This window comes from Cyprinus carpio, chromosome B23, assembly GCF_018340385.1.
Source record: "Cyprinus carpio isolate SPL01 chromosome B23, ASM1834038v1, whole genome shotgun sequence".
NCBI lineage: Eukaryota > Metazoa > Chordata > Actinopteri > Cypriniformes > Cyprinidae > Cyprinus > Cyprinus carpio.
Window position 1 is genome coordinate 17,406,649 of NC_056619.1, and position 23,620 is coordinate 17,430,268.

The 23,620-nt window shown below is 38.1% G+C and overlaps 2 protein-coding genes across 16 annotated transcripts in view; both read left to right on the top strand.

Moving 5' to 3' along the window:
• The window catches only part of LOC109048435 (E3 ubiquitin-protein ligase HUWE1-like), a 41,470-nt gene extending 32,162 nt beyond the window's left edge, over positions 1 to 9,308 (top strand). For 12 of the 13 annotated variants that reach the window (XM_042751115.1, XM_042751113.1, XM_042751110.1 and 9 more), the window contains 17 exons: positions 129 to 807; positions 1,102 to 1,196; positions 1,311 to 1,467; positions 1,649 to 1,781; positions 2,705 to 2,910; positions 3,064 to 3,326; positions 4,276 to 4,378; positions 4,645 to 4,794; positions 4,873 to 5,118; positions 5,242 to 5,359; positions 5,805 to 5,945; positions 6,073 to 6,360; positions 6,446 to 6,551; positions 6,645 to 6,762; positions 6,853 to 7,034; positions 7,880 to 8,070; positions 8,257 to 9,308. In XM_042751115.1, the coding sequence (XP_042607049.1) occupies positions 129 to 807; positions 1,102 to 1,196; positions 1,311 to 1,467; positions 1,649 to 1,781; positions 2,705 to 2,910; positions 3,064 to 3,326; positions 4,276 to 4,378; positions 4,645 to 4,794; positions 4,873 to 5,118; positions 5,242 to 5,359; positions 5,805 to 5,945; positions 6,073 to 6,360; positions 6,446 to 6,551; positions 6,645 to 6,762; positions 6,853 to 7,034; positions 7,880 to 8,070; positions 8,257 to 8,359 (3,279 nt within the window). In that variant the 3' untranslated portion in view covers positions 8,360 to 9,308. The remainder of the gene's footprint in view (positions 1 to 128; positions 808 to 1,101; positions 1,197 to 1,310; positions 1,468 to 1,648; positions 1,782 to 2,704; positions 2,911 to 3,063; positions 3,327 to 4,275; positions 4,379 to 4,644; positions 4,795 to 4,872; positions 5,119 to 5,241; positions 5,360 to 5,804; positions 5,946 to 6,072; positions 6,361 to 6,445; positions 6,552 to 6,644; positions 6,763 to 6,852; positions 7,035 to 7,879; positions 8,071 to 8,256) is intronic. The other variant, XM_042751117.1, reaches the window with a different exon arrangement.
• Positions 9,309 to 9,460: 152 nt separating this feature from the next.
• Positions 9,461 to 23,620, top strand: part of LOC109048159 (neural cell adhesion molecule L1-like) — a 55,439-nt gene continuing 41,279 nt past the window's right edge. For all 3 annotated transcript variants that reach the window (XM_042751118.1, XM_042751119.1, XM_042751120.1), the window contains exons 1-2: positions 9,461 to 9,611; positions 14,690 to 15,047. The gene's annotated coding sequence lies outside the window, so the exon portion shown is untranslated. The remainder of the gene's footprint in view (positions 9,612 to 14,689; positions 15,048 to 23,620) is intronic.

Sequence of the window (23,620 nt, forward strand, 5' to 3'; positions counted from 1 at the left end):
GAACGAAGTTCAAACTTTAAATGCAATAAAGTAATATGCAAAATGTGCTAATTATACTGATGAAAGTGCAAAGCAATAAAGTACATTTGTTTTTAAGTTTTTGTTTCTCTCGCTCTTATTTCTATTAGGTATTTCCCAGTCACTTCACTCAGCAGCGCTGTAAAGATCCCCTGTTGTCATCCTCATCAGAGTTGGACACTCGTCTTTGTGCCAGCTCAACACCGACTCCCAGTGGAAGCTACCGGTCTGGTGGCACCAGCCAGAGCAACTCCTCAGCTACCCTGAGTAATCCCACTTCTATCCACAATTCCCTGAGCACCTGCACACTTACACCACAGTCCCTGGGCATTTCCACTGATTTCTGGGATCTCCTGGTCAAGCTGGACAATATGAATGTGAGCCGTAAAGGCAAGGCCTCCATGAAGACTGTGCCTCTAGGGGCTGCTGGTGAGACAGAGGGGTCTCTGTTGAGCCTTGAGGCGTCTCCATTGGGCCAGCTGATGAACATGCTCTCCCACCCAGTGATCCGCCGTAGTTCCCTTCTTACTGAGAAACTGCTCCGTCTGCTCTCTTTGATCTCCATCGCTCTACCTGACAACAAGGCCACAGAGGTCCCAGCCAGCCACCCAGTGCCTCAGGCCCCAACTGCCACACCCTCTGCACCTGCCACTCAAACCACAGCGGGGTCAGGGACCATCTCAGCAGTGCCAGGTACAGGCACCACGCAGGGATCAGTGGGCCCGACGCCCTCTCAACCAGCCACCACGGTATCTGTTGCTACAAGCAGCACCACCACCTCCAGCATTGGTGAGTCTCTCTTAGAGCAATTAAAAACCGTTTAAAACATGGATTAATTCAAGCTGATTGGTGTTGCTATAACAGTCTCCACTGAGATAAAATTCTAATTATAAAATGGATAGTTCTGGTTCTTGTATAAGGTTGGTTGAGCCAGATTTGAAGCCGTTTTAAAATCTATGAATTAGGGCTGCTTGATTTAAAAACATCAACTGTGGGTGATCTGTATAATGCTGGTGATTTACCAGACAATTGTGTTTGTGATTTTTGGCAGTAAAATATTAAAATGTTATCTCATTATTTTAGCAGGAAAACAGAAGCCTGTAGTGAGCAGCACAGACATGGAGACCAAACTGGCCTCTGCTGGACTAACAGAGAAACAGCTGCAGCTCTCTGTGGAGGTATGTAATGATGGTGCACGCACATATGTCGCCTCATGTATGGTTCTCCTAACCCTGGGCTCTTTTGACCCAGCTCAGCAGGCGGGTTAGTTACCTCCTGTGGTTTGTGTCCAGGTGCTGACATCCCACTCGTGTTCGGAGGAAGGTCTGGAGGACGCGGCCAACATCCTGCTGCAGCTGTCTAGAGGGGACGCACCAACCCGAGACAGTGTATTGAGACTTCTACTCAGCGGGGCACGTCAGCTCGGATACACTCTCTGCAAACAAATCGGTCAGTACTGCATTACTAGCCTGTTTTTGGTATTATGTTCACTCATTATGGCAGGATTAAGTGCTGCATAGTGAATATGTATTATATGTATATGGGAAGACATATGCTAATGTGTTATAACATAACCTATTTTGACATTGTGAAATGTAATCTCTCTCTTTTGCTTCTGGTCTGTATTTAGGCACTTTACTGGCAGAGTTGAGGGAGTATAACCTGGAGCAGCAGCGAAGAGCACGTGCTGATGCTCAATCTCCAGAAGCTTCTCATGAGGACCCATCCATCACCACACGCCTAAAGGGCAAGATGACCAGCAGGTGAGGTCAAACTTTCAACCTATGCTACCGTTTGGGGTAGATTTTATTTTATTTATTTATTTTTTGGAAAGTATATTAAGACTATTATTATCAATTATTTTAAACTTATAAAATATAATACTTTATTTGATTAAAAACCAGTAATACTGGGAATTAATTTTCTTTTTTATAATTTTGTAAAAAAACACTTCAGAATATCATTAAACATTATAAAGAGTATACTTTCCCACCCCTACATTTATCAAGCAGAAAATAACATTAAAAAAAGTTATAAAGTAATATATGCAAATACAAAAATGAAATAGACATAAAGATAATGAAATGACATTCACTGATGTATTTAAAAAAAAAAGTTTTATAGTACATTGGATTTCAAATTACATTCATCATTACATAACATTCCACTTTATCTGTCTATTTACAAATTGCCTAAAAGGGACCACACCTTTTTAAAAACCTCTGCTTTACCTTTTATTGCATATGTTAATTTTTCAAGAGCAAGGTTGTCAGACATTTCTTTAATCCACTGTGAAAGAACAGGACTTTGGATGTTTTTGCATACTAAAGCAATAGCACGTTTAGCTTGTATTAAACTGAAATCTATGAGTGTATTTTATACATTTTCCTTGATGAATAGAAAGTTTGAAACAGAAATCCTTTGTAACATTATAAATGTCTTTACTGTCACTTTTTTTTTTGCTAAACAAGTTTTAATTTCTTTCACAAAAGAAAAAAAATAACGTAACCTTAAACTGTTGAACAATAGCCTCTAGATATTCCTATTTTATGTGGTTAATGTTGATAAAAGCTTTTGCTAAATTAGTGAAAATTGACATTTGCTGCAGAATTCTTCAGAACTTTATCTCCCATCTCGATAAAAGGGTTCTTTACAGTAACAGTACTTGTTTTTAAATGAGTTGCAGATTTGATGGGTCAGAGAGTGTGGTGATTGTGGCTGCTCAGAAGCGCACGTTAGGTGGTCGTGAGCTGCAGCTGCCCTGCATGAGCTCGCTCACGTCCAAGACCTCCACGCAGAAGTTTTTCCTGCGCGTGCTGCAGGTCATCATCCAGCTTAGAGAAGACACACGGCGGGCTAACAAGAAAGCTAAGCAGACAGGAGGAAGACTGAGTAAGTCACTCTCTTTTAACACAGAGGCATCCTCTAATCCTCTAAGAACATTTCCACACTTCATTTTGAACCTTTCAATTGAGCCTCTTCTCCCATTGAGTGATATAGACAGCTTCACAGGTCTCTCTAGATTTATTCTCCATTTGTCTCCAGGTTCGACCAGTCTAGGTTCGGCCAGCAGTATCCAGGCTGCAGTCCGTCAGCTAGAGGCTGAAGCGGACGCCATCATTCAGATGGTGAGAGAGGGGCAGAGGGCACGCCGTCTACAGCAGGCCCCCCCACCCTCTTCATCTGCATCCTCTTCCGCTGCTGCTGCTGCTGCATCCGCTGCTGTGGCTGTGGCTGTGGCTGGATCGTCTACCCCCAGTACCTCTGCAACCAACAACCCCCCCGCTGGCACAGCCAGCGCAGCCACGGTTAGCATGGGCCGCACTGACAGCAGGCAGACTGCTACTGACTGTACTCACCCTCACACACACTCATGTTCATAATATCCTGAGTATTTCTTAATGATGCTATCTGGCTTATCTCTTATTATTGACTTATTTATCCTAGTAAAGTTACAATCCATTTTTTTTTTAGGGACATATTGCACCATATTCCACATAGGGCAGGAAGAAAGTGTATTTAATTGTTTAAGGCCATTTCACGATTTTAATCTTCAAACAGTAACCAGCAACAACCACCCCTTCCTCTTCTCATCGAAGACATGAGTTGCAGTACTAAACGGTCTCTCTCTGTTGGTGCTTGTAATAATTTTTTTGTTATCGTGGATGGTTTGATATGGCACACCCCTAGTTCAAATTAAAACTATGCATCCTCTGAAAGATCACCTCAGCTCTATTTATCAAACACCTTGACACTATTTTAAAACGTACTAAGTTTACACTGAACTCACAATAGCTTTCCGGTGACAAACCAAGTAATTCTGTCATAAGACCTACCAGTGACTCCTTTCTAAAACCCAAATCTCTGTTCCACTTCTCTACTGCTCTGCCTTCCACTGCATTGTGCTGCATTTAATGCACAAAGTCTGTATGGTGCAGTGTTTGAGATATTTGAATGTTGCTTGCATCCAGCTTTGTGATTCTCTCTCATCTCTGGCTTTGTCTCTTTGTGTGTGTGGTTTGATTTTTGGCTGGCTGTCAATGCTTTTTCGCTTAAGCTCCATCCCAACCCCCTTTTTCTCGACAATGTCTGAATGTTTTGATGCATGATACTGAGTCTCAAGCACTGCTTCTGGTTTCAGTCTGTGATTACCCCCATTTCATCTTTTTTCCTACATTATACACTCTGTTTGTCTCTTCTTCTCTGTCGGGGGAATTGTATTGAATCTCACCCTGTTCCTTGGTTCCCCTGGTTCAGTCGGAGGTGCACTCGGTTGCCGAGCCCCCAGCAGCTCAAAGAGATGATTCGCCCATGGATGTGGACCAGCCCTCACCCCTAGAGCAGGACCAGGCAGCATTAGGTGAGGACCTATGAAACAATAGATGTGGCGTGATGGCTTAGGAACATCAGTGGCTGGAATTATAGCATAGAAATCAGTGAACTTCTTTATCATATGTGACTGCTTTAATTTATAGTAGCACTGCAAGGTTTCTACCAGTTGTATGATCTTAAAGTAATATGTGAAAATGTGCTTACCTGATGTTGCATCAGTGTAACTCGAGAAAAATCATGGTCTGAAATGACTGGTTTATATAGAATGCATGTTAAAATATGGTTTGTGTGTAGGTGAAGAGAGCAGCAGTCAGCAGGAACAAGAGGAGCGTTTGCCTGACCTGCCACTGTTGAGTGAGCAGCTGTTGCTGGATGAGCTATGGGATATGCTAGGGGAGTGTCTGAAAGAGCTCGAGGAGTCTCATGACCAACATGCAGTTTTAGGTATATTTATTTATTTTTGATTGATTTCAGAAATAAAGGAATAATTTTGTGCTAACAATTCTCTTTGTACTGCTGTAGTGCTGCAACCTGCAGTGGAGGCCTTTTTCCTGGTGCACGCCACTGAGCGGGAAAGCAAACCTCCGGTTCGAGACACTCGAGAGAGCCAGCTGTCACACATCAAGGACGAGCCACCCCCCCTGTCCCCCGCACCACTTACCCCCGCCACCCCCTCCTCTCTGGACCCCTTTTTTTCCAGGGAGCCCTCCTCTATGCACATCTCCTCCAACCTGCCTCCAGACACACAGAAGTTTCTGCGTTTCGCAGGTGAGTCAGTCAAACACAAGCTGTCCTGTGGTCCCTTATGGAGGTTCACACAGTGTAGAGGAACACATGATGAATACAGATGAAGGCTGTCCTCAATATGAACCCCCTCTCTGTCTTAAACAGAGACCCACCGCACAGTGCTGAATCAGATCCTGCGACAGTCCACCACTCATCTGGCAGATGGGCCATTTGCCGTTTTGGTTGACTACATCCGCATCTTGGACTTTGATGTCAAGCGCAAGTAAGATGCTGCCTTTCATCCACCAAATTCAAAAGGAAAATTTAGTATTTAAAACATTATAATAATGTTATACAGTCTTTACTGAGCGCTTACTCAGAACCACACAGGAGAGTTTGAAATCAAGCGTAAGTGCTCAGTGTAGAGTGTGAAGTGATGATCATTCTAGCCAATCACAGTCATATCTGTTGAGTGTGTGAACACATTAGCCAATCAGTAGTGTTTTAAGAATCTGCTCAAATGTTTGCAGGAAATGGACGTTTTTAAAATTTCAGTACCGACTGGTACCATAGTCAGTACTTTTGACAACACTGTTGTATGACAAAACATTATATGAAGAAACATTTATTATTTTGTTTTATTGGGTTCTCCTCCTTATTTGGGTTTCTACTTTCTCTCTCTTTTTTTTTCTGGGTTGAGTCTTTTATCTAATAAGTGTGTCTCTTAGGTATTTCCGTCAGGAGTTGGAGCGTTTGGATGAGGGCCTGAGGAAAGAGGATATGGCTGTCCATGTGAGGAGAGACCATGTCTTTGAAGATTCTTACAGAGAGCTGCACCGCAAGAGCCCAGAGGACATGAAGAACAGACTGTAAATCTCTCATGCTTTCTCACTCTGCCCCTCTCTCGCATGCAAACGTGCCTAGTATTTTACAGATAGCTGCAAGCAGCAAGAGCAGGACAGTTTAGTTTCATTCTTATGGTTTCTTTCTCTACAGGTATATAGTCTTTGAAGGAGAGGAGGGCCAGGATGCAGGTGGCCTGTTAAGGGAGTGGTACATGATCATCTCCAGAGAAATGTTCAACCCTATGTACGCCCTGTTCCGCACTTCTCCTGGCGACCGGGTCACCTACACCATCAACCCATCCTCCCACTGCAACCCCAACCATCTCAGCTACTTCAAGTTTGTGGGTCGTGTGGTGGCTAAAGCAGTCTATGACAACAGGCTATTAGAGTGTTACTTCACACGCAGCTTCTACAAGCATATCCTGGGCAAGAGCGTCAGGTACCAGCAAGAATCTGCCAAGTTTAGGTCTTATTTTTCTCAACGATCTTTATAAAACAAGCTGAATTTTTTTTGTGGTTCTTAGGTATACAGACATGGAAAGTGAAGACTATCCCTTCTTCCAGGGTCTGGTCTACTTGTTGGAGAACGATGTGTCCACTCTGGGCTACGAGCTGACATTCAGCACAGAGGCATGCATTTTGATACCAAGCATACCACCTTATTTCTGTCATTTTTAGTTATGAAGAAACCGGCATGATAATCACCTCCTCAAATGTTCACAGGTCCAAGAGTTTGGCGTGTGTGAAGTGAGAGATCTGAAGGCCAATGGTGCAAACATCATTGTCACAGAGGAGAATAAGAAAGAATATGTGCATCTGGTCTGCCAGATGAAGATGACAGGTGAGCATACACTCCAATAAACATCACTGCTAGTGAGGAACGGGGAGGTTCAGGAGTGTATCAGGGAGTTGAAACATCTGTGTTTCTCAGGTGCAATCCGTAAGCAGCTGGCTGCCTTCTTAGAGGGTTTCTATGAGATCATCCCCAAGAGACTGATCTCCATTTTCACTGAGCAAGAGCTGGAGCTGCTCATCTCCGGCCTGCCCACCATCGACATTGATGACCTCAAGTCAAATACAGAATACCACAAATATCAGTCCAGTTCTATTCAGGTTTGTACACGAGGTCAAAAGGACAACATGAACTGAATCTATTATTTATTATTGTTTTATGACTGATGTCTTCATCGCTGCACATCATTCTGAAGTTTTCCTTGATCTTTGATCAAAATGTAATTTACTGCGGTTACACAGCCAAGGAAAGGATCATAACCCAGAGTGCTGCAGGGATGATGTATTTTTGCAGGCCAGCTGGGAATTTAGTGTCACCCTGGTTCTCTCAATAGAATTTTTCCATTTGGCTTTTGGATTATCTCTGTGACCAGCAAATGTTTAGGATTCTTACACATTTTACTCCTCATCAACAATCTTCACAAATGAACACAGCTTTCAGAATTTGTAAGCCTAAATTTTGCCAGAAGTAAAAAGCTAAAGTTAGGCTATTAACTTCTATGTCAGCCCCACTAAGCTTCCGCCAACTCTTTAAATCTTTATGTAAAATATTAGGCGAGTTTTCCTGTTTGGTGTGATGTTTAATGTCCCCAATGAACTGGTAAATGTAGTCCCATTTTGTAACTTGTTAGCAACCACCTTTTCAACGACAAGTAAAAGTGGGATAATGTATTTTATGTTGTAGAATAAAACATTATATCTTGAGCTTGTTAACCACAGACCAAAAACTTTGAGGAACCAGAAGTGCAGAAATCCTAACACATTTTCTGGGTTTTAGGACTTTATCCTGCAGCACTCTGTAATTTTGTAACCAGCAAGTTATTTTCCTGCTATGTTTTGTACTTGTTTTTTTTGTTGTTGTCTTAATACTACCTCATTGAAGCATTTACTTCTCCTGATGTCTTCTGTACCTGATTTCAATTTTCTCTCTTCCTTACTCTCCACAGATCCAGTGGTTCTGGCGTGCATTACGATCCTTTGACCAGGCAGACCGGGCTAAATTCCTGCAGTTTGTTACAGGCACATCTAAAGTGCCACTGCAGGGCTTTGCTGCACTGGAGGGAATGAATGGCATCCAGAAGTTCCAGATCCACAGAGATGACCGCTCCACTGACCGCCTGCCCTCTGCGCACACTTGGTAAATGAGCCCTGATGCCTTAAAACACACAATACAAATGTTTCCACACGATGCATTAAGAAATTCCATAATGCATGTAATAAAGCAGCTCTAAAATCTACATGCTACATTGCATGGCATGGCAATTGTGGTCTTATGCACAACCCAAAAATTCTTTGACACCTCTTATTCTCTCTCTCCTTCCAGCTTTAACCAGTTGGACCTCCCAGCGTATGAGAGCTACGAGAAGTTAAGACACATGCTGCTGCTGGCCATTCAGGAATGTTCTGAAGGCTTTGGACTGGCCTAAAGACTCTCCTAAACCCGCACACAGACACACACACAAAGATATGTAGACTTACATGTTGTTAACTTATGACACACATGCATATACACACTATCATACATAACGGCCAAGACCTACTTCTAATCCACATAGAACAACAGATGGACGGCTAAACGAGTGACAAAGATGTATTGACATTGCCTACACACAGAGCCTCTCATTGACACACTGAACTGTATTTGGTATGTGTGTGTGTCTCACTTCCCTATTAAAATTACAGAGCCTGAGAGAGGATCACAAAGGATATCTGCGGACTAATATAAAAGACATTTTCTCCATTTAGTTTGGTTTCTCTGTACAAAAGGTTTGGGAGTTTATTACGTTTAATCTTTTTTGTTCTTCTCTGGCTGTTAAAAAGGAGAGGACTGTTTTGTGTGTAAAGAGGATGGTTGTAACCCTCTGGCGGGGGTAAAAAAAAGTTGATTGTCCTCTGTTGCTAATGTGTGACCTCACTAGCTTTGCAAATGGGAACTTTGATTTGGGGGAGGGGAAGTCATGGACAAGGGCGGGAGGGCGAGAACATGGAGTGAGGTTTTGGTGAAATTGCAGACGTGCAGGGATTTTCAGAACGGGGACATTTTTAGGCAAATTTTGTGGTATTTTTGGAGAGGAACACAGATTTGAGAAGTGAAGGACTGAGATGTTGAACCGCAGGTGCTCAGACACATGCGGTTATTATAACTGCTGATGCAGCATCTCAGCAGCTAATCAGAACGTAAATTGCTACATAAATAAATGCATAAAATGAGCCTACTGTGTCCTCTAGAGTTGTTTCAATGTATGCCTTACACATTTGCTCTAACAGGAGCAAATATCATTTATATGTTAAGAAATATACTGATGGAGGTCCATGGGAACTAACTTGACACATGCTGTGGGGTCCAAGTATTAAAAGCTCTATTCTTCATCCTGAGTTATGTATGAGGAATTCTGTCCAGTTATTGATGTCACATTTATTGCTTTGGGATTTTGTTTATCAGCATTTTAGGACAGGCTTTTTAGCCTTTGTTCTTGCCCTCTTCCACACTTTTTGCATTGGAGCTGGTGTGAAGTGCCATGCTTGGCTCAAACCATCTGGAGCTTCCAGTTATGTCCCTGCTGGGCTTCCGTGCTGTTAGGATACAGTTCATCACGCCTGCTTTCTCCTCCTCACCCCAGACTGCAGGAGTCCACTCAGCTAGACTGACAGCTCTCAAAATAAAGTGCAAGATCAAAGGTGAGAGGGTGTTTTGGAGCTGTTATTTTTTTGATTTTTTTTTATTTTTTGTTATTAAAAATGTGAAGTTTTTTGTAAATCTCTCATTGTGCTATATTGTCAACATATCTTAGATTAAATGTTTTGTCAGCTTGTTTTCTTTCAACACGTTTTTTGTTTCTTTTTGGAACCAACTGTTTGTAGGCCTCATTGATCTGAGCTCAGCACCTCCCATTTTGAATAAAAAAAAATTGTATAATTTTGTTAATGTTCCCTCAAAAATGGACGTGCATGAGCTCAGATTAATCAAAAAGAAATGCAAAACAGCCTAACTGAAAGCAAACAAGTTGACCAAATATTGAATCCAATATTTAATAATATAGCATATATATATATATATATATATTATGCCGACTTTGCTCTCACAGGGAGTAACAACTTTCCCCCAAAAATATGATGCTATATATATATATATATATATATATATATATATATATATATATATACTATATATAGCATCATATTTTTGGGGGAAAGTTGTTACTCCCTGTGAGAGCAAAGTCGGCAAGTGTCCAGTGTGATGACATTTAACTAGCATTTTCAGGCAGAAGAAAATCCTCTCCAGGTCAAAATGACCAGAATACAACATATGAAGGTTAAGCCAACAGAATGTGCCTATAGCTCACTGTAATGCAGACTATGAAAGTTTATTTTTCTCCCCAAATCTAGGTCTAATTTCCAGCACTAACAGTGAAGGAAGTTATGCATCTGCAAATAACTGACTTTTCCATCATTCGTGTTTTCATTCAATTGTTTTAATTCTCATTAAAGGTGTATGCAACGTGACTTGCTATAAAAAGAGAATTTTCAAGGTCAGACTAAAACTGATGCTGTACACAGTTTACCTCAACATTGAATGTCCAGAAAAACTTCTCATAATATTACTAATCAGTTATGATTTTGCATTTCAGGCTGGCCAGCAGAGGGAGTGCAGTGATCTGTTACTTATTAAATTTACACAAAAATACTTCTCTAAAAAATCATTTCTAATAATTCCAAACATTTTCTTTCAGGTAAAAATTAATCAGTTATGGTGACTTGTATGCATGATTTTTGATTAAACTTTTTTTTTTCTTTTTTTTTTTTTTTTTTTTTTTGGAAGGGCCTTTGTTTTGCCTGATCAATAAACAAATCAATAGTTATTAATAATGCAAGCAGTGTGGAGAAAGCATTTGTGCAGGTATCCAAAACAAAGTTGCTCTTATGGTTTTCTCAACGTTTTTCAGTTGTCAGTTGAGTTTATCATCTTAAATCTACAGATTCATATTTGGGAGAATTTCTAGTGCCAGGCATAAGGCCAGTTCATTAATGAAGTGTGTTTTTTGAGGGAAAGCCAAGGCACTTTTAGTGTAGTGCAGTGTGCATAAATCAGCTTACTTATTGACTATCCTGGAGAAATGATAAGGAAGGAAATAAATGGGCTGCTTCATTTTTCAGGCCGACTGAAAGGCAATTAACTTCATGCTCCTAAATGAGAATGTTTATTTTAACCTTGAGTAGTGCTAGTGATAATTTCCTGAACAGACATCCTGTTTAGTAATGCTGTTATATTAAGCTGTGAAAAGCTTCACTGTATGATCCAGCAAATCGTATTGTTTGCAGAGGATGTTACAATTCGTTTTAGGCCATTATGCACATGTAGTAACATTATAAGCGACTGTGTTTATGGAAAAACAATTAAGAGCTACTGAGATTTAAATAAACGTACTGAGATTTTTCAGAGTATAATTTTAGATCTTTCAATTCTATGACAATCTGTGAAAAGTCGATGCGATTGAATTAAGTTGCATTTTTAGTGGCAACATCTTTCACATTTTCACCGGTTGTTCAGTGAATCCCACTGCAGAACCCGAAATGATGCATTTTAAATGTTTTCTCACCTTTGTTTTTCTGCTTCACTTGCTTCTCATCAGTCTGGAAATGGATTGGGAGTCTCTGCTCAAACCACTGCGGCTGGCATGACCTCATAGTCAAATTAACTTATGAACAGACTCTGCATTCTAGCAGTGGCCATAATAAATCATCAAGTGCTGACTTCCTCCTTCCTGTCTTCATCTCTGGTCTCTGTTTCCCTTTATCTTCATCTCGCTCACTCATTTTCAGCACAATAACCAGAGACCCCGAGAGAGAGATTTACGTCATAGCTTGTCCCACTTTAGATCTTGAGGAGAGAAGCTGGATGAAACAATTGTGCGGTTTTGTCTGTATTTGTGACCAAAAGACTGGATTAATAATGAAGAGTTCTGTGTATTACACCGTGGCCTCTCTTGCAGATCTAAAACATCATGCAGATGGGATCGGTAACAGTTAACCTGACATTTCTAGCCGGGGAGGTTGCATTTAAATGCACATTACAACATGGGACCACTCTTGGGGTCGCTGGTTTAGCTTGGTTGTTTTGCAGCTGCTAATAGATTAATTGAATTCATTAAGTGGATGTGAGGTCATTCTGATGGTCTGACCTAGTGTTAATCACTGAGTAATTGAAGGGTAATGATGGAGGCAGAGCTCAGTGGCTTCTCTCCAACTCATGAATTATTGACAGACCAAAAAGTCCAGATTGCTTAAACGTAATATTACAATTAGTGCCAAGTTTACAGTTTACTGCACTGTTAAATTTCTTTAATAAAAAAATAAACCAAGATTATTAGAGTAGATTTTACTAAATTGCACATTTAATTTGATGCATTACTTGCCGTTTCATAATTACCTTTGAAATTGACTTGCAATTTCTGAATGTTTCAAAGTAAAATGCAGTAATGTGCAATTTTGATGCAGTTTTGCAATCGTGCAGCAAAAATGTAATTATTCAGTAATTGCATATATACAAATATTATATTTACATATACATGAATTACACGTACAAATATGCAACTATGAAAATATGTAATTACATATAATTATGTAATTATAAATATAGTGTAATTATTAAAAAAAATCTTTAATTATGCAGATCGTGCGTGTATTTAAACTGTATATATACACACGTTGGAATATATACACAAACTTGGAATTGGTAGAGTTTGTAATTTTCTGTAGGAATTCTCTTATGCTCAGTTGGACTGTATTTATACCTATCAAAAAGTTGAAAACGTGAAAAATAACTAAATAGTAGGCAAGGGCATTGAAATAATCAAATATAGCATTCCATGTTTTCATTTCCAGGTCTTTTTTTTTTTTTTTCTTCCACCACCATCTCTAGAGTGCCACTATTTTAGAAAAGGCTCAGCTGTTTGATACAGAAGTTCCCATAAAATTGTCCTTTGATCATAACGCTGTAATTTGGTTTTTGGTTGTTGACAGTCTGTAGCCTTTGCAAATCACACTTATTCAAAGCAGCCGTTTTGCATGAGCTTTTGTTATTGCATTTGATGCCATTAATGCAAACTGGCAACTCCCTGCGCAAGGTTTTCAAGATGAACCTTCAAGCTTCATTTGTCCTGCCTGATTCAGGATGTGCTCATGGTCCTGTCACAAATTGAGGTCCTTTAACAGAAGGCTGGGCATTAGTTTTTAGTTAAAGGTTCAGCGACTGGTGTTTTTCAGGGTGTGTGTGTCGTGAGAAACCTGCAGGAATGACTCTTCAGTGTGGCACTGAACACAAAGCCAGATAATGTCACATAACAAAGAGATTCATTCTAACTCGCTCACAAGCACTGACCTTTACTGTATACCTATATACATATATAGACTCGTCTGTAGTGTGCTTGCACGCAGACTGAGCAGGGTGATTGAGATGGAGAGATGAAAGCATCTGATTGCTTGAGTCCCCTTTCCTCATGAATCAAATTGTGCGTGATTCATTTGTCATTCAACCGTGCGCTAGTTTGAGTAAAAGGCTCCTTTAGTCACAATAAATCAGCCTCAATAGTGGCTGAACAGATTTTACTTTCATTCACAAATAAAATGGTTAAAATAGTTTAGAGGGGCATAAATAAAAGGTTTCCTCTTGCACAGTTTGTCACACATTTCCACTCTGTTTGTGTATAATCTCCATATACACTGTAAAAATGGTTTAAATATTTTTTAAATTGAATTCTAATCAATATTTAACTTTTTGAAATATTAAATGTTTTTTCACTTGAAGTGAAATTATATATCATGATAATTTTTTTTAATAGTTTTAAACTTGACTTTTGTAAAGTCTATGATTCAAACATGAAAAAAAATCAAAAAAGAAAAATGCGCATTTTATACATGCTACTGTGCATATTAGAATAAGTATCATGTGGCACTGAAAACTGGAGCAATAAAATATATTAAATATAGATAATAGATGTATAGATGTATACAAGGTGTGAAAAATATATGTATGATATATGAAAGGTGTCTTATCTTTAAAATACAGTATCATTTTACAGTAAAGTATTTTCCCCTTTTCTTTTCCCTTTTATTCAACAGACAAGTTTTTTTTGTCTTTTTATGTCATATTCTGTGTCCTATATATAATTAATAATAATTTCAGATATTTTAATAAAAATTTGGATTACTGGAAGAAAATAAGATAAATAATAATGAAATTATTCTGAAAATAGGTTGTTCTTTTTTTTTTTTTTTTGCCTAAGGTTTTATATATCAATGTAAATATGCATCTTCTCACAGACAAATATATTGTTATAAGAATGCTTAGATTTCTTTTCTATTTGTAATTTTTTTTTTGGCAATAATAGTGATTAAGAAATTGATTTTTATTTTATTTTGTTTTATTTTTTATTTTTTGCACTATATATATGCGTATTATACAAAATAATAAAAATAAATAGTATAACTCCACACTCCTGGATCTTCTCTTTCTATATTTCATCCTCCACTTTCAAGGAGAGAGTGTAAGGCGGAATAAATGGAAAGCTTTCCCTGTGCAACCATACAAATGCTGCATAACAATGCACTAATTAGCATAACATATAGTTCTCATTCTTATTACTCGCACCCACCAAACCAACCGCAAGAAGCCTTTAATGGTGCTATAGAACAGCTCTCTGCATTTTACAAAGTCATCCCCCCTCTGCCTGACTGAATCTCTCCTCCTGTTCTGACAGATCCTGCCAATCACCGACAAAATCATGGACACATTTCATCTGGCACCAGGGGAATGCAGAGTGGAAATCAGGATGAAGACAATAAAGGAATGGTCAGAGAATGAAGGGAAGGGAGGAGTAGAGGAGAGTGAAGAAAAAGGGTGATGTCACTGGCTCTTGATGACAGCCAATCAGAGACGGGGAGAGGCAGCGAGGGAGCCAGGAGAGGGTGTGTTTTTCTCGCACTGCAGCATCAGCAGTGAAGAGAGGCCACAATCAATCTGACACAGAGCAGGAGACACAAGAACCTTCAGGGACAGATAAAACAGCAGAGTTGCCAGAGGAGGACGGAAACCCGAAGCCTTTCTGAACTGCAGAGGTAAGTGGAGAAGGCTGTCAGTGACAGTGTCAATAGCATTTAGTGTCTGATGGATGTCAAACAGAATTGGCTTGTTTTTGCTGATTTTTCTTGTGGTTGGATGATCACACCTTCGAGACTTAAGGTGCAATGATGTAGTAGTGTGGCTGGTGTGTGGTCTTGCAAACTGGAGCTGTTCCATTCAAAATAATCGCATTGCATTTATCACTTACGCATTTTTTAGTTCATTCCTATAGTGTTGCATTTAGACCAAGTATGAAAAAAGTTCAGTGTGTTAAATAAGATGCTAAATGTGTTTTGATTATTATTATTATTTATTTATTTATTTTTTTTTTAAAGATTTCTTTTTTCTTTTTTGTGATGTCACATTGTCTCACTCCTTGAGTTGCACTGTCTTGTAAACAGAAACAGTTTCTTTGGTGGATTTGCCCACATCCTGTGTGAAATCAGCAACAGGCTCTTTTGTTTTCATCTTAAATGCAGGACTGTGCTGTTGCTTTGAATATTAGTGCTGGTTTGGTTGCATTTTGCAGCCTCATGTTGACCTAGACCTAATGCAAACATTTGTTGTATTTAATAAGATTTACTTGATAGAACCAATAGCTGGCTGTTGTTTCATTTGGAACAGTTGCTCTAGTGTTTTTTAATGCATTAATGTTTGAAAGTGCACATTTTGTTAGCACTGTGATCTTGTTAATAATTTATGTTTTAGCTATATGGTTGGTCCTCCCTCCCCCTCGTTTTGCTGGGCTGTGTAATTGTGTTAATCACCCATGAGAGTATTGTGGTGTTGAGAGTACTAGTGGTCCGCAGTGCTGCCCCTCACAGTGGTGTGTTGGTGTGTGCGGTACTAAAAACAAATAATGCTGCTTTGATGGGGAAGGCGGCAATAGCAAATATATGAGTGTGAGAGAATTGGGTGGGGCCTGCATTTATTTTCAGTCTCTTAAATGCAGACACACTCACCTGGCGGCGCGCCAGCATGTTTGATTAAGGGTGGGTCTCACTCACAGCACTCAGGTTGCAAATTATTAGCACTGTTAGCAAAGTTTAGGGCATGTTGCACTATATAAATCTATATTAAATATATTAAATTCAACTAAAACCAAAATGCAGTGATTATATTAATTTATATATTATAGGGTTTTTATGGTTTCCATATGCATTGTTAAATAAATGTTTATACATGTTTTATTTTATTACACAAAAGTATTGTGGTTGTACTTTTGGTACAGTGATTATATATTATAGGCATATTATAATATTCATATTCATGGTATTTTCATGGTATTCCAAGTACTTTAACGAATAACATTATTTTACCATAAAATTAAACATTAAATTTTAATTTTACAATATAAGTACTGTGGTTGCACCATGTCACCGTGATTATTATAATCATTAGCCATGTGATTTACATGATACCCCAGTATCATGAGTGGTCACCCTCGGTAGATATCGCGATCGCGTTCATGTTCCCCCACTGTACAGATCACATTCCCCTCGATAAATCGCATTTCGGGGGAGTCCCTCTCGATACGAATCGCAATCGTGTTCCCATCAGTAGAAATCACGTTTTTTCAAATTGTTAATGTTTCATAAAAGTATTGTTGAAGTACATTGGAACTTTAAAGAATGCCATAAAATCATAATACATGTTACCATGGCACGATTCAGAGCCATGGTATTTATGTGGTATTTTTAGCTACTTAAAATAATACAATCTTAATATTATGATTTTGCTGTATAATTACAGATTTTCATTTATCCTTTCGAAAGTATGGTTCAAGTACCATGGTACAGTATTTAATTTATATTCATAAATCATAATATTTACATGTCACCCCAAAGTACTAAAAATGTATCTAAAAAAAAAGGCACAAAGATTATCATATCACATAAATTGTATTTTCATGGTAGTTTAACGAATACCAAAATATTATGAAACATGTTTTTACCATGGTACAATGATCATCATATTCAAAGCAATGGTATTTATGTGGTATTCCAAAATATTCTAAAGAATACAATAAAAATTCCATGATTTTATTGTACAACCCTTTTCATTTACTTTTACAAAAACGTACTGTGCCAATACTATTTTAGAGTGATTGTTATATATTACATTACAAATACAAATAAATTACATAATATTATATTATATATTACAATTAGTATAGAATTTTTTGTACATTTTGTATAGAGCTATTTCAAGGTAATACAAAAGATAACATGCTTATACCATGAGTTTGTGTTGCTTATTGTGGGTTAGCCTCAGTTTATCTCCCTGCTAAGGAATTTTGACTAGTTGTCCGTCGCTGACTGACAATGACTTGTGTGTTTCTAGGATAAATCACTCAGAATTGATTATTGACACGGTGTCTGTAGACGGCTCACAGGTGCTTGGGCCATGAGAGTGCAGAGTGATATCCATTCTGTGCTCCACATCCATCATACTGTAGGTTCTCTTGCTTTTACTGTACCATACAAAGAGCATGTGTGCAAGGAAGAATATGATCTGCCTCTGCAAAATCTTCTCCTCAGAGGCAGAGGCTTTAATTGAGCTGTGTGCACAGATGGATGGACGGGCTGGAGAGATTTAGGAGGGATGAAAGAAAGGAAAGAGGGTGGGGTCACGTTTGACAGGCGAAGCCGTTGTGCAGGCCGATAATATATGTGCACTTATGTTGTCTGAGGAGATCAACAGGGAGAGAGAGAGAGAGAGAGAATGGGTGCAAGGTCAACAAGGAAGGGACAGGAACGGGGAGGGGTCTATTAAAAGCAGGAGTGAGAAAAAGAGCCATCACTCTTTTTTGATGGCATCCTTTTTTGACATCTGAAACACTATCATAGGTGACATCCATATCTTTTGCTTTACATTTTGGCAGCCAAAACTTTGGAATAGTTATGATGTTTTTTTTTTTAAAGACTGCATTTATTTGATTAAAAAAAACAGTAAAAACAATAACAATAAAACTGTGAATTTTACAATTTAAAATATCTAATATGCTGATTTGGTGCTCAATTATTAATGGTCCTTATTATCAGAATACATTTTTTTTTGCTGCTTAATATTTAAATAGAAATGGTGATGCATTTTGTTCAGGATCTTTTGATGAATAGTATATTAAACAGCATTTATTTGAAAATTTGAATTTTGTTGTGACATTATAAATGTCCTTACTGTCACTTTTGATCAATTTAATGCATCTTTGCTGAAAGTATTAATTTCTCTTTTTTTAATCATAATTACCCTAAACTTTTGAATGACAGTTCACCAGTTTCTATAATAATATTAAGCCACAACAACAACAATAAACAGTTTTCTAACATTGATAATTATAAGAAACGTATCCTGAGCAGCAGATCATCATATCAGAATGATTTCTGAAGGATCACTGAAGACTGAAGATGGCTGGTGAAAATTCAGCTTTGACATCACACAGGAATAAATTCCATTTTAAAATAAATTGAAACAGAAAACCGTTCTTTTAAATTGTTATAATATTTTACAACATTACTGCCTTTACTCTGTCTTTGATATAAAAAAAATAAAAAAATCAATGCAGCCTTAAGTTTAATAAATTTTGAGTTAATTTTTTTTGATTATTTTTTTTACATAATTTTTTATATATATGTATTTATATAGATGTATCTATAGCAGCATGTAAGAACAACACTATAAACGCAGCTCTCAGATGCAGAGCATCTGTTGTGGTTGTGCCGGTTACAGAGGAGCTCTTGGGAGAAACAGCACAGCCCGCAAGTCTCCACAGCCACCTGTTATCGCCTCAGGGCCTTTGTGTTGCTGGCACATCTTGCTCCCGCACACACGCCGGGTAAAAAATCCCCCCCATAACACCTGTTTTAAGTACCCTTGCAGTAGTGAAACCTTTACAACCTACTGCTGCCACTCTGCTGAGGAGGTCGACTTCCAAAGAGAGACAGACACATTAGTTAAAACCGTTTGTAGTGGCTGGCGAGGCTGCGGTTAGAGCAGACAGGAGGGGGATGTCAGCGGCAGGACAGAGACGGTCAGACGAGCCTGGAGGACGACAAGGAGGGGAGCAGGATGCATTAGGATGATTTGAATAGTGCACAATAATGAAACTTCCCTGTCAGGACAAAATAAGTATTAATAGGTGGTGTCTGTAAGTTTCTACATGAGTTAATAAGATGTAAGAAGGGTGGATGGTGAAAATGCACAGCAGCTAAAAATTTATTTGGACACTTAAGGCCCATGTGTGACCCTGGACCACAAAACCAGCACAGGTATTTTGTAGCAATAGCCAAAAATACATTAAATGGGTCAAAATTATCGATTTTTCTTTTATACCAAAAATCAATAGGATATTAAGTTAAGATCATGTTCCAGGAAGAGATCTTGTAAATTTCATACTGTAAATATATAAAACTTGATTTTTGATTAGAAATATATATATGCAATTTTCTTTAAACTTTAAATGCAATTTTCTCAATATTTAGATTTTTTGCACCCTCAGATTCCAGATTTTCTCAGCCAAATATTGTCCTATCCTAAAAAAAACATACGTCAATAGAACGCTTATTTATTCAGCAAATTATGTATAAATTATTTACAATTTCAAAAAATTCACCCTTATGACTGGTTTTGTGGTCCAAGGTTACATACAGTATATAAAAATATATGAATGCCATTGCTTTAGCTAATTTATATATGTACAATTAAGCTGGCAACATAAATATTATATATAGTGAGAGAGACAGGAAAATGAACAATTATACAAATTATGTTTGTGAATTGTTCAAAATGGTTTTGAAATATTTATATATTTGCAAATTTAACAGTTGTAGAAATGATTTTTTATTATACAGTTCTCCTTCTTCTGGTTTTCAAACTTTGATTTACTTTGATAATGTATTATCTCATTAAATTAAAGGCAACACTTTATTTTAAGGTGTCCTTGTTACACAAGTTAACTTACTATTATAAGAATAATAAAAGATGCATAACTACATGCAAGTAACCCTAAACCAAACCCTAATCCTAACCATACAGTAAATACATGTAGTTAATTAAAATTACTCAGTAATTAAAGGTATATAATTACACTGTAACAAGGACCTTAAAATAAAGTGTAACCAAATGATATTCATAAATTAAGTGTGACTTAAGCAAACAATTTCTTTGGAGCCCATTATATACGTGGACTGCAGTAGAAAACCTTCAAATGGTTGGAATCAAGAGAGAAGATGAGAGAGTAACTGCGGAGAGACTGAATTTCATTTGTAACACTGTATAGAAATGTCAGTTTTCCTGTAAAAGCATTAGATAAGAACGAACGCAATGTCAAGCTTTGAACAATCCTCTTTATTGATATTTTCAGTACTCACAAGTGATTTTTTTCTTCTTCTTCAAGGCTGTATCCTTATTCATGCATTGCCAGGCAAAATACTTCTCTAGACTGCAATCAGAGTAATGGGTTCTTGAGAATGAATTGCGTTTTTTTTTTTTTTTTTTTACCCCACATGGAAAGCTTCACAAAATGAAGCCAATCATGCAATTGAGGCTATAATGCAGCTGTCTCAAACAGTCGGTCTTAAATATGCTGATGAAATTAACTCATGCTGACAGAGGTCACTTTAAATCACTCAATTCTTTAGATTTAATCACCAAAAAGCAGGCGTAAGTTTGACGATAAATCAAAATGAACCCACATCATCAACTTAAAGTTCAAACCCATCTTTGGGAAAGGTTTTCATCTTCTCGTAAGCCTGCTTGATTTTGACAGCAGAAGTTGCTCAAAACACTTTTTATTTGAAATGCGTGGGATGCGACTGACAACATAAAGCAACAACAAAGTCAAAAATTGTAAAGAGATAATGCAGCTGTGCTAAAACAAGTGCAGTCTCCTCCCACAGTCGGGGGAAATAAAGCCGTCTCTTTGTCTGACAAACATTTGCCTCATTCTTCTTAATATCTCTTTTTGATGAAAGACGCATTATTGACCAAATGAATGAACTCAGTGTGAATCTCTGCTTTCTGAGGGGTCTCTCTGTTGTCTTGTAGAGTATGTGAGATGTGTACTCTATTGACATGGAGTTCCTTCATGAGTTTCCCTTAATAGAAATTTGACTCTTTTTCTAACTTATTTGAATTTTGATTAAACATTGCATCAACTTTCACATGATGCCAACAGCTGCAGTGAATCATTTTCCACATCATTTATGCATCATTTATTGAAAATCTGCTGTTTGGAAGATTTGTTATAAGATGACCTGGACTGGAATGGGTGACCATATTGTGACCGTGGGCTGACAGTCTGCTAGATTAATGACTGTGGAGCTCTTCAAAACAGCCATTGTAGACGTGTGGCTCCTTTCTTATCATAATTAAACTTAGAAAATGAGAAATTTGACATCTTTAATGTCTATACACAGTAACTGGAAATAGGTTGAGGAAAACACAAGTGTTTTTGGTTTAGAGTTCTCTTGAAAACACATAAGTGAGGATTTGGTCTGAGTTTTGGTCTGGGTCTACATCCGAGACGGTTTATGATCCTAGACCAAGGCCACAGCCTATTAACACAATTTTTTTACATCAGAAAATACATCTCCATAGCCGGTCTTGTCTATATTGAAGGATATTTTTCTTAATCATGTATGCAAAATTATATTTTTTCCTATAATTATGTTTAATACTAGTAGTATTTGAATGATTTTGAACATATTTGATAATATTTTATCTACAGCATGATATATTAGGTCTGAATCTAGGACTTAGGACTCCCTGGAAGAAGAGATTTTACATATCAATGGGACAAATCTAGTAAAATAAAGGATAAATAAAAATAATATAAAAAATCTAGATAGATATAGACAAAAATTATCTGTAACTGATAACATACATGCCACTTTTGTCCACTAGTCCATTCAAATCCAGCTCGGTGTTTCTAAAGATCACTTAAGATTTTTTTTATTTTTACTTTAATGTTGTGATATCTTAAATTTCTATATAAATATCTAAAATTTACAGCCTGGCTATTGTATTCACAGATCTGGGTCTAGTCTGGAACTGGGTCTCAGTGGGTCCTTTTTCTTTCTGCATCTGGGTCTAGTTTGAATCTAGTTTGGGTCTTAACAGCTTTAGTCATGGTCTGGGACTTAATAAGTCTAGTTTTGGCTCAGCTAGTTTTAGCTCAGCTTTCCAGTGGATTTCAGTCCTCCAGTGGTATAACTGTGAGAGTGTTTGTAGGTTTGTGTGGCAGGCCTGGGGCTCTGAGTGTTTGTTCTAGCGGAGTCAAAAGCGTTATGTCAAGCATGATATATTCATTACTGCAGCATCAGTGCTTTGGTGAGTGTGATCCCCATGCACTCCGCTAATTTAATCTCACCTACTGTGTCGTCTTATTTCACACCGCACCCGCCAACCACCCAGAAGCACATTAAGACCTGGGGATGGTGGGGCAAGTCAGGACCAAGGAAAGATACAACACATCCCTCTCAGAGAGTCGGCGTTCAGATGCATCTGGGGTTCGTGTGTGCAGTTGTGATTTAGTTATGATTTATGATGTTGTTTTTAGATTGTAGTTGTTATGTTTTGTTGAAGTGTGTGGTTGTGTATCCTGCCCACAGACTAACAAAACACTGTAATATTGACACTGCCACGCACAATGTGATTTACCTAAGTTGCATGTGTTCCCAAATCAACATTCTTGGTTATGGAACTATATCCCTATCAAACAATAATAACTCTATCCTATATAGGTCGATAAAGTCACATGGCTTAAGCATATTTTTCAAGCCATGCGTCATTTTTGAAAAGCTTTTCAGATGCCGTCACGGAAGGGCGATTTTACAAGGTTGCTTGCTACACAAAGGTGCAGTCATTTGCAAAACAGGTCCATTGTCTATTGTCAATAAGTGTAGTGATCTGTGGAGCACAGCACACACTGAAGTCACTTTCTAACCAAACAGCTTTCTGACAGTCGAAATCTGCATGGGGAAATCTTGTGAAATTCCAAATCACATGAATTCCTATTGAAATTACTGGATTTCAGTGATAAATGTGAACCTACCTTAAAGGTGAACAGTGAAATGTACTTTATTTTGGATGCAGGCACAGAAATAGTATGAACTCTGGCCATGATGAGACCTGAGCACCACACAGTGCTGGCACTTTAGTTTGGTGCTTTGCTACATATCAAAAGGTCTTAAAAATATTGGTTAAGCCCCTTACTCAAAAATCTGATTGGTTGATAGAAAGTGTTCTCCAGTATTGGCCAGAATGTATATCCAGGAACAAGTCTTGCTTGGATAAATCTCATTAAGCACACTCCAGTGAGGGAAAAGTATGACATTTTTACACAGAATTGCTCTCGAATATCTTATTTCCCTTATATCCTGCTCTTAGAAATGGATAAAATATGGTTTTATTACTAGAAAAATTATCACAGCTAAGTTTAGCTTTTACTCTGTCTTCAAGCAGTGTGTGCGTCCATGTGTCGTTTTCTCAGGTATTTCAGCTTTCACTTTCTCCTCCTTGCATGTCGTGTGAGGCACGGTGCGTTTTCACAGATGGGAGATAACTGGGG